At 39.0% G+C, this 12046-nt stretch overlaps 1 protein-coding gene across 3 annotated transcripts in view; it reads left to right on the top strand.

The window, feature by feature from the left end:
• Positions 1 to 6209, top strand: part of LOC142097434 (somatostatin receptor type 5-like) — a 29860-nt gene extending 23651 nt beyond the window's left edge. For all 3 annotated transcript variants that reach the window (XM_075179265.1, XM_075179264.1, XM_075179266.1), the window contains exon 2: positions 4024 to 6209. In XM_075179265.1, coding sequence (XP_075035366.1) covers positions 4061 to 5149 — 1089 coding nt within the window. In that variant the 5' untranslated portion in view covers positions 4024 to 4060 and the 3' untranslated portion in view covers positions 5150 to 6209. The remainder of the gene's footprint in view (positions 1 to 4023) is intronic.
• Positions 6210 to 12046: the final 5837 nt, after the last annotated feature.

Genomic DNA, 12046 nt, shown 5'->3' with positions numbered 1-12046 from the left:
GAATAACAACGAATCGCATCATTAAGGCACCGTTGCGGGAGAATTGCCTGCTCTCGGGAGTCTCCCGGACATTCTGGGAGCGGTGGCAAGTATGATGTATCTTTTTGCAAACCAAGATGCAAGATTCTTGCATAGTGAAGTAATTCGAGAGCAAGCAAAGCATAGAGCAGAATTCTAGAAATGGACACACAAGTGTGGTATGGATCAAAGTGAGGTTTTTTTTAATGCGATTTTAAAACATTCATCGATTGGATGCGGTTTTCAAACACAGGCTGAAGCATTTATTGTATGTCCCACGAGGCATAAGTAGTTTGAAGCAAACCGCTGGTTTGCACACTGAATATTCCAAACAACCGTTAAAGGTTCACACAGTTAAAATGTATCAATGTAGGCTGAAAGACGTTGAAGCTGGTTTGCACTCTTGAAAACTGGTCTGACCCGCTTTAATTTACATCGATTAAATTGAATCATTTTAAATCGATTCAAATATCGAGAAATTGCGGCAAATGTTAAAATTTGTGTACTGATCTGAACTGACTCCAGAATCTATTTGCATCTGTTTCGAGCATCTCTACCCGATACCTTTGCCATGTGCCCAGTTTTGACTAACATATATATTTTTAGGATACGCCCTTGAGGTGTTGACGATGCGCATCATCTCTGGGCTCTGGTTCATCTGTAAAATTGTTCTACTCTATAATTTATCATCATAATTTATTTGTATAGCGCCACTAATTCCGCAGCGCTGTACAGAGAACTAACTCACATCAGTCCCTGCCCCATTGGAGCTTACAGTCTTAATTCCCTAACACACAGACAGAAAGACTAGGGTCAGTTTTGATAGCAGCCAATTAACCTACTAGTATGTTTTTGAATTGTGAGAGAACCCGGAGGAAACCCACGCAAACACGGGGAGAACATTCAAACTCCACACAGATAAGGCCATGGTTGGGAATCGAACTCATGACTCCAGTGCTTTGAAGCAGAAGTGCTAACCACTGAGCCATCGTGCTGCCCATCTAGTACAGTGATGAACAACAGGCGGCCCTCCAAGCCTTCACCTGCGGCTCCCCGCTTTATTGTCAAATTTGCTATAGCTTGTAAAACGTTTTTTAAATGTTTTAACAAATTACTGAGATTAAAGGTAATGTGTGGCCTCTCTGAAGGATAGAAGCCCCAGAAGTGTATCAGGGTGCCCATCACTAAGCTAGTACATTCTAGAACATGAGAGCTAGAATCTGAATGGTTGCTATGGGAAACATCTCCACTTTTCCTTTTAGGATTGGCAATGGTCCCTCCATTATTTCTAAAGAAAGGTTCCGTGCTTCCTGCTATTATAAAAACAGATTTATTCAACACAATAAAGAAATAAGTGGAATATAAGAAAGTAAATATTCTTACATTCACATAAAAAGAAGAGATAATATTTTTATTCACTTAGTAACCCAATAGGGATATGTGAGTACGTCGATTAGAGTCATTGATAAACATGGACAAGTTCAAAGCAAATGCTGTTGTGTCATGTTATGTGCCTATTATTGCATAAACGTCCCTGTTGCTAAGGGGAACGACATGGATATGTAGGCCAAGATTCCAATATATGCAGGGTGCAAAATTTGGCATCAAGGCATTCTCCAAGTGGCAACTGATGAGGGAGGAGTGGTACAGAGGGTCCTGCCCCCAGTATTTGCTTAATGGCACAATGGCCATCATGGCACAATTCGCTTTGATTAGCGTCATTGAGGCCCCTGTCCTGCACACTACACTAGGAAGTGGGCAGGATGCAGGAGAATGACCTGGTCTCACAGGAGTCTAGGAGACCTACCTGGAGTTTGGGAGCATTCTGTACATCCCGGGAGAGTGAGCAAGTATGGCAATTCCTTGCTCGATGCGGGCTAAAAAAGATTACTTAACTGAGAACAAGGGGTGGGAGAGATACGTTTAGCAGAATGTTCCCTGTTTTGTAGACGGCTGCATATTTAATAAAGACAGTCCCGCTTGTCACCGCCAGGGGTGCACGCAGGGGGAGTTTCTGGTTCTCCAGAAACCCCTCCCCTCCGCGAACGAACGGGCGCTAAACATTGCCCCTACACAGCAGCACTGTACTGTACAGCAGCCGCGGCACTGTCTAAGAAGCGTCAGTGGCAGTGCTGTATTGTAATACAATGCTTCGGACGCTAAACATTGCCCCTACACAGCAGCACTGTACTGCACAGCAGCCGCGGCACTGTCTGCAATACAGCACCGCCACGGACGCTTCTTTGACAGCGCCGCGGCTGCTGTACAATTCAGCATCGCCGAGATGGAGCTGCAGCAGCTCTTTATATATATTTTTTTGGGGTGAGAAAAACCCTCCTTAAAAATCCTGCGTTTGCCCCTGACCGCCCCTTCATGACTAGTTTAACCCTGCTGTTCTGTTCGGGTCTATTTGACCCGAAACTAAATTAATTTTGGTATCAGCTCGTTATTTATGTAATTATGATTTCTGAGTTACTTTTATTTTTTTTTTATGGCAAATAGTTGTTATGGTCAAAAAAATTTTGGGATGTTTTTCATTTTTACAAGTTATTCGTAATTAGTACTACGGTAGTTTACCATTCAGGTCAATATGACCCGACATGAATAGTATACCAGTGAATGACCATATTTGTTTCAAAACACATTATTTCAAAAAACAAAAATTCCCAGAATTCTGAACACAATGTCAGCTCATTGTTTTACATTTGAAGTATGTCGGTATTTCACATATTCACACAGTTACACAAGTTTGAACAAGTCCACATGTTGAGCAGGTTATTTACGCTGAACTGCAAGTTTCTGCAAGTCTGTTCTTGTTTCTCCCTTTTGGTTATAAATACACGGTTTGGAGTGACTCCTATTTAATTTGATATTGATCCGTGTACAATCAATATACTCATGGCTGCTCGAAAACCTTTGACCAAGGCTGAGATTCAAGTGCTTGCGGAAGCGTCTGATAGCGAAGATGTGTCTGAGGAAGAAAATCATACGATAGTGACACGGATGGTTCCAAAAATGGGGATGACATTGTAGATCAACATGTTACTACAACTCCATGGGCCTGAGTCATTAAGGAAAGTAAGGCAAAACAAAGTAATAAATGTTCTCTGGGACAAACCATGTTACGATGCAAGGGGTGCAAATTAGTTTATTATTTTGCACCCAAGTTAAATACTGGCTGTTATTTCACCTAGAACACAAATACTGGATAGCTTTATTTTTACACTGGCATTTAAAGTTGATCAAGGACATGCCCTACACCAACTATAAATATGTCCCCACATTTTAAATTTACCTCCCCCTTACAATGTAACATGGTTTTGCCCCGGTGCAAAGTTACTCATTTTTTTTACTTTACTTTCCTTAATGAATCAGGCCCCATATGTTCCAAAATCATAAGTTTGTACTAGAAAAGAACCAGGAGCAAGACCGGTAAAAAAAACAAGGGGTGAGAGTTGTGGCAGACCTCACAAGTGAACTAAGAGCGTTACATGTGACAACTTTTTCAACTTGTACAATCTGGCACAACTTTTGCTCAAACGAAGCATAACCCTATTTGGCACTATCAAAAAAAATAAACCTAAACTACCTAGGCAAATCAATAAATAAGCAGATCCATAGTTCACCTTTTTAGTTTCACTGAAAACACAATGGTAGTGAATTATATTCTGAAACAAAAAAAGAAATGTCATTCTTTTGAGCAGCTTACAGAATGACGAAGGAGTTAGCGATAGGCCAGACAAGTAGCAGTAGTCTGATAACAATAATGAAGTCAGGAAGAATTTTCTCCCTCGTAAGGCATTAACAACTATGTTTTTCTCCTTGCTCCGGATCAGCTTTGGGGATTTTGAGTATGAAAGGTTGAAATTGATAGTCATATGTATTTATTTTAGCCAAAATAACTATACAACTAATGTGTTCTTTTTGAGTTATAATTTTTGTGCATCTAATAGTTTAAAATAAATTCAATAACCAATATACGTGTGATCTCTTTTTGTCTTTCAGTGTAAGTTAGGACTCCGTCCTGAAGATATCTCTTGCAATGGCGTGTTTCCTGGAACCTGGGACGAGGGACGCCAACTTAACAGCATTCAGAAATGTCACTGACAATTGTACAACGGCTGAGCCTCCAATGTCAGGGGTCAGCTCCATCCTCATTCCTTTTATTTATTTGCTGGTATGTGCCATTGGACTCAGTGGTAACACCCTAGTAATTTATGTTGTCCTCCGTTATGCCAAGATGAAGACAGTCACCAACATCTACATCTTGAATCTGGCGGTGGCAGATGTCCTCTTTATGTTGGGACTTCCCTTTCTTGCCACCCAGAATGCACTCTCTTATTGGCCTTTTGGCACTTTTCTCTGCAGGTTGGTCATGACAGTGGATGGTATAAACCAATTCACCAGCATCTTCTGCCTAACCGTTATGAGTATTGACCGCTACTTGGCTGTGGTTCACCCAATCAGGTCAACCAAGTGGAGGAGACCTCGAGTGGCGAAACTAATCAGTGCTACTGTCTGGACTTTTTCATTTCTGGTCGTTCTCCCAGTCATCATTTTTTCAGATATCCAGCAAGATTTCCTCACATGCAACATAAACTGGCCAGATCCGGTTAATATTTGGTCTGCTGCCTTCATCATCTACACATCGGTGTTGGGTTTCTTTGGACCTCTACTGGTGATTTGCCTCTGCTATCTTTTAATTGTAATTAAAGTGAAGTCTTCTGGTCTTCGTGTAGGATCCACCAGACGCAGAAGGTCAGAACGTAAAGTCACCAGAATGGTGGTCATCATAGTGGCTGTCTTTGTGTTTTGTTGGCTTCCGTTCTACATCCTCAACATAGTAAACTTAACGTTTATAGTACCAAATGAACCAGCCTACGTTGGCGTCTATTTCTTTGTGGTCGTCCTGTCCTACGCCAACAGCTGCGCTAACCCCATCTTGTATGGCTTTCTGTCGGACAATTTCAAGCAGAGCTTTCAGAAGGTCCTTTGCCTCCGCAAAAGCAACGGCATCAAAGACGCTGACCTGACCGAAAACAGGCAGGAAAAGAGCAGTCGAATGCAGGAGACCATGCTCACGTCACGGAACTCTGAAGTAAACGGGCACATGCAAACAAGCAAGGTCTGAAACCTCCGTCAGAAGAATGTAAATATAATATATACAGAGCGCTGGAGGCAAATATGTTTTTTTCATGGATTGAGAATGAGACTCTCTACACCGAAGAGATTCTGCTTCTAATCTATTTAAAGATGAAAGTGTTTCCAACAACGACTCCGGCTGAGTAACATTTAAATGAACTCTGACTGCAGTATTTATATAAAAGTCATTTCTGGTTCCTTGAGTTGATAGTGACGTTCACCTCTCGCATCCTATGCATTTATCCTATCCAATCTCCCCCCCCCCCCCTCCTAGAACAATGTGCTGAGAGATTCAGTCAAAACCGTTTGATAGTCACTTCACGGGAAGCTATTTTTGTCTGCAATTACAGCTGCAAAACAACATGTCTGGCTCATGATCAGATTAAAACACCTGTGAAGTGGATGCAGCATTGTAATATAAACACACATCACATCTACATACTAATGTGCACTATGTATGGCTGAATTTTGCTGGGATCTAATCACTATTCATGCCAGAGGGAATGGTAAATGCACAGTGACAAATGATATATACTAATATATTGAAAGTTTGCATTATTCTCATTTTACACGAGGGTTCCCCAGGGCTCTGCGTTACCAGTTCTCTTTTTATAGGAACAATATATATTTGTTTTTATAACACGACTTACATCTATGAAATATATTCTGGTTTTGGCATTTTAGGTTTTATTTTATTTTACTTTTAGAACAATATTTTACCTTTATACCATCACAGATATTGACAATTTATTCTCTCATAAAATAATATTAGAATGCTATGTATGTACAGGTATAGGATTTATTATTCGGAATGTTGGGGCTTGTCGGGTAACCAAGAGCACCGTGTATTTAAATATTACTTGTGTCTTTCACCTCACTAACCTGGCATTCTCCAACTAATTATATTGTATCACAGTGACAATACGCAGAGATTCTATGATATTAACAGAGAAGAGCAGGATTTAATTCCTTTTCTTTCTTTCTGGTTTTCAGAACATTTTGACTAATGGTTTCCAAATTAAACATCCCAAACATGTATTTAAACAAAATTAACAGACATTCTGCCATTTTCCATTACCGTAGTGATGATGGAAATCAGTGCAAGGAATAGGCTATGCCATTGATGCCCTGAACGACAGTTCTTGTGGTCACAAAAATGATTGCCCAGAGATAAAAAATGTTCTATATTTTATCTGGACTCACAGACAATGGAACTATGCCTCCCAGTGACTACACTATAAAATAAAATGCTTTCTTGCCTTTCTCAACAATATCTTTAGAACAAAGCCTTAAGACTTAGGCATCATAGGAGTACCATTGTTTTACTCAGCAAGAGGAGATCTACAATATATTTATTTTTTAAGTACTGTGATATGCCTTTGATTTTGGAAAAAAATCAGTAGAGAAAAGCAAAACGAATGAAACAACACTATGGAATTGCTACCACAGCAACCAAACCAGCAGTTCCCTTTATAGATGCCAGGGTACAGAGGAAACCTAGATTAGTTCAATCCCTTATGGAGGAAATCCACAGCTTCAACGCCGGGGTTCCATAGCAACTCTAATGTTTAACTTTCATTATATACACAGTGCTCACTTGGATTTACTGAGACAGGGACAGGCTGGGCAGAAGGGCAAGGGGGGCATCTGCCTCCCCAGGCCGATCCCATAAAGGGCTATCTTGGGCTGGGTCAATGAGCTACCAGCATTTTTTTTGTCCTTTAAAATAGACTGCTGAGTGGAGTCTTGCCCTCTGGGCTGAACTTTGCCAGCCCTCCCCTGCGGGGAGCCCAATAATATAACTCTCGGCAGACCAGTGGAATCAGGGGCTGTAAATAATAAATTCCAGTTTAACAGTCGAGGCATAAAGAAATGTATGTCTGTGCCTTGTTTCACCCAGCACAACAGGATGTAGATCGACAATGGGCGGAATCTAAGGGGTTAAATTGAAAATATTAAACTTTAGACTGTGTTCGTGGAAGTATTCCTTTCCGTGAATATCAAACTTGCTGTCTGTAAGTCTATTGAAGTAAATTGCAGAGAGCCAATCAGAGCCTAACATGGAAACTATAGAAGACAACAGCTACTAAGACTATTTGACCCTCTGAAATATCTCATGGCGTCCGTCCGTTGTATGCTTAGTTCATTAGCCCAGGCGTTAAGTCACAGACACTAAGTAATGTCATATTTGTCAACTTTCTTCCATTCTCCTCCAGGTGATGACGTGCTTTGCATGATCGCGGTCCTTTGCTTCTGCTGCAACTCGAACCACTGAGCAGCTGGGGGCGGGGCCACGATGACACAAAACGCGTCGGAACTATTCCGCTCACTTCGCTAGGTAGTGAGCAGGACACAGGAGGGTGGCCTGCACTCCTGGCAGTCTGGAAGACCTATCTGAAATACAGGAATCTCCTAGACATTCCAGATGCGTAGGCAAGAATAAAGACCCTTGAAAAATAAAAGCCATCCTTATTGGTTGAAGTGTTAAACATTGTAATAACATGGCTGATATAGCTCATAGCAACTAGTCCAATATTATCTTCCATATTAATATAGCACATTTTTCTTAACTGCCTAACGCACCCACATCTTAGCACTGTATAACAAAGAAACACACCTTACATACTTTGCACATTGACTCACAAAAATACATTAATGCACTGTTTATTTTAAAATATTTTTATATTGCATTAATTAAATGCAATACAACACCCATTGAAATATAGGTTTAGTCTAACTTGCATCAGAATGGTAAAAAAGCTAATGTATTTGGCTATTATTGATTACATGATACCTGTGCTGCATGCACTTACATTATTAATAAAGACTTTTCGTGTCATTTATCGAAAAATATTTTTCTAACAGTCTAGATTGTGAGTGCTAAACTTTCACTATCTCACTGATTTGCATTGCATGCAGAACACAGTTTTCCCCATTGAGTGCTTTATGAGGTATCAGGAACTATATAACCCTTACAGTAGATAATACAAGATAATGACCTCTCTGGAGTATATTATTAGGCTTCAAGCCGAGCCATTAGCACAAAGTATGTAACTCCTTATAACTACAGGTATGGCCGTATTCTTTTTTTCTATATTACTCAAGTGTTAATAATTAATCTAAGAGCAGAAAGCTGAAACTCTCCCCAGGCTAAATTTAAGGAGCAATCAGCAAAATCAGGCCTGCGGTTCTGCTTTCGGTGAAGAGGTTCACAAATCTATTACTACAAATCCAAACACAAAATTGATAAGACATTTGGTTATATAAAGTCGATTGTTTTTTTTAGTGTTTTATACATTTTTTTGTTTATCAATGACTTTAGCAGTTTTCAGAAGTTTTAAGAACAGGCGATGACCCTGAAAGGAACAAAAGAAGGAGGGTTCTGAATTGAGCCCCGAACCTAGCCAACAATGTCACACTATTTATAAAACCATCACACCTTTAGACTTCTGCTCTCATGTAATCAAAAAATATATATTAAGCTAAACGTTATGTCTAGCAGAAGGAGTTGACCTGTGAGCTATTTTATGTTTATGTGATGGAGTTTTTCCTTGTACAAAAGATTTCTCTGAATCCCACTGTTATAACCTTGGACCTGTTTTTCAGCTGGTTACACTACTAAATTGAGACAATGACAGCCCAGATAATGAGTCTATAATGAATCCCTGCTGAAATCTACAACATAATTGAAAGTATTTTATGACTTCTTCCAGACACTTCATTGCTTTGGGCGTTTAACCGTGCAAACGCGAATGGACGCTGTCTCCCACTTTCCGAAAATGGAACCCTTAAAGAAAAAGTGCAACGACACAACACTACTCATATTCCAAAAAATTAAAACCAAACAATAAGAATGTTAGTTTTTTTAAAAAAAACTGCTATGGAAAATCCCCAGAAAATACTTCTTACTAACGGTTTTCTATAAATTTACCGAAGAGTAGCATTTTTACTGACACATTAAAATGCAGCTTCACTGTCTACAACAGCTTGGGACTCCGGGATATTAAATCAAAATAAAGAATGGGTGGGTCAGTTTTGCCTATTCTGAAATTGGCAAAAATTTCAGAGCACAAGATTCACAAATTGGCCCTGATGTGCCCAAAATGTGCAGAAAAATGAATGTCCTTTCCTCTGGAGAATCAGGCCAATCAGAGCGCTTTGAAAATAAGGAAACCAATCAGCAAGCTTCAACAAATGTCACATGTCCATAGCCTTATAAAATAGCTTGCTCCCTAAGTCATCATCGGCTATTTATAGAGCTTATATTTAAGAAAAACATATGAAATTTGGACTGGCTACCCCAGGTTTGCCAATCCAAATGATGAAACTGGTGAATCTTCATCCTCCCATTTATTTAGTCACTTTTGCTGACTTCGAGGACAACATGTCAGATGCTAGCCGTGGAAAAAGTATTTCTCAAATTATATTTAATTTTTCACAGCAGTCTGAGGATGAGCACGATGAGAGTGTAGTACTGCAATATTTGATATTCATCCTCAGAGGGATGATGAGGATGAGCATTTACTTTTCTCCCATTCTCAAATCACGAACTACATTGTAACAGGAAAGAAGCAATGCTTATGTCAGTGATAATAAATCAAAGACAATAGTCCTAATGCATCCTAATCCAACTGACTTAGAATTTGAAATAGATTTGTGTCATCTGTGCGTGAGGCAAAGCAAGTCTGTGTTTGCAGATATTGGTGACAGTCTCATGAAATGACAACCAATTTTTTTTTACAAACTGCTTGTGAGGTTGTATCAAGCAGTGATGATGAATAAGGAACAGTCACACAGATAGATGCAATTCCAAACAGCAGGCAATTGGAAAGTGTAAACATAAATATCTGCCTCACTAACCACATCAGAGAAGCACAACTAAACCCCCCTTCCTCCAAAAACATTGCAATTGGACACTGAGAAAAGTGTAATTTACAATAGAAATAACTGATAACACAATAACAGACAGTGCTGCTAGTTCTTATTAACTACAATCTGACAAACAAGTACCAAAATTTTCCCTATTCAAGAAATAAAAGCCATTAATTTCGCAATAGATCAGTTGCTAATTTTATCGTACTGATGGGCGTAAATTTATTTATTTCTTTTTTTTGCTAATTGCCAATAATTTTACCCATAGTAAATCCTAGGAAGCCCTAGTGAATTTTGACCCTTGTTCAAAATTGACAATGCTAGAATAATCACTATATTCAATAGGTTTATTGTAGATTACAATAAGCAGAAAAGTCCATTCCACTGTTACCCAGCAGGGGGCGGCAACGAGTACGTGGTAGGATCAGTAGTGTAATTTTAACATGTAACGCCATGTAATAATTTATGTTTACCAATTACCCCTTTAAGTATGATTGCAAGTACGCCTAAATGTACCCAAAGCACTCCTCATGCATTTAAATATCTTATTATTTACTAATACATTTAATATTACTTGAGTTATATTTAACAGTTTGAAGTACCTGTTGATGTACCCAGGTGGGTACACATACCACAGTTTGAGAACCTAGGTTAGATGGTACCACACACTCAATTCTATAAGTTCCGTTGTTATTAGTGTGACTAGTACAGAATAGAGACAGCCATTTTTAACCAGTGACATCATTTCAATAAATGCTGTAAGACAGTCTGTAAACATCAGGCGGGAAAATGTATTAACCTCCGATTCTAGCAAATCGCTGATATACGGTGACTTTGGCAAAATTTAAAATGGCAATGTGTTTAAAGGCAAAACTTGCCGTTTTAAATTTGGCTGGCAATGTCGTTGAATATAGGCGATTTGCTGGAACAGGAGGTTAATACATTTACACCCATGTGTTATATGTACATAATAATTGTACTTTAGTTAAAGGAAAATCCATTATTCCCTATGCAGTAAATATATTTTCCTTCAGTTGGAAGTCGAACAAAGTTTATCTTCTGCTATAAATGTTCTTTTTGTGCAATTTGCATATTTATACATGCCTGTGGGGGGCTGAACAAAATGAAATTGTCAAAAACCAAAAAATTCCACCAAGAGCACATTAAGGCAAAAAAAAAAAAACTTTAGCTCTCTAATTTAGAGTAATAAAGTACTGAAAGGAAAATGGTTTTCCCAACAAATCGCATTCAAAACTGTATGTATTTGCATAGACAGAATGATATATTATACACAATAATAGTTTCTTCAGGGACAATGTATTTTTCATTAGAATTGGCCTGAAGGAAAATTACATTTTGCAAACATTTCCATAACCTTGATTCAACCTCAATATATTTGAATTTAAATCTTTTCTTTCAAACAAAATTGAGGCAGTCGAACACCCTGAGCATTTTCTGAACATTCCATCCATCACAGACTTTCTATAACTGAAAAATAACACAAAACAGCTGCCACGTTCCAATCTAATACAGTAAGCATTTCGTCTGCACACAGTGGAGGCCGCCATTTTGTGGACTACACTGAGAACCAGTGACAACACTGAAAGGATAGGTCGAATTCTCGTGCATATTTGTTCAGCTGATTATATTGCTTCCTCTACTGGCAGCAGGTATACTGTACAGGCAGTCACACATGGGGGCGATTCAAGGGCCGAGCCACAAGATCAAATGTCCAATATGGCGACGCACATGGGACGAATCACTTTCGGTATCCTCAGGTCCTGTTAATCCAGTCATGTTCTAACCATATTTACCAACATGTAATTCAATAATAAACCAGTCAATTCCAATTAAACTATTACATGACATTGGGCTGGTTTAGGTGCCAGAAATGCTGAATTTTCAAGTAAGTTGCCCGATATCTTGTAAGTTGTCCAATAACTAAATTGTAAATATTTCCTAAGTAATGAATCAATAATCCAGTAGAATTTTCCTTCAAAAAGTTCAAACACTT

The sequence above is a fragment of the Mixophyes fleayi genome, chromosome 7 (genome assembly GCF_038048845.1).
Source record: "Mixophyes fleayi isolate aMixFle1 chromosome 7, aMixFle1.hap1, whole genome shotgun sequence".
Classification (NCBI taxonomy): Eukaryota; Metazoa; Chordata; class Amphibia; order Anura; family Limnodynastidae; genus Mixophyes; species Mixophyes fleayi.
This window is presented reverse-complemented; position numbering and strand designations above follow the sequence as displayed.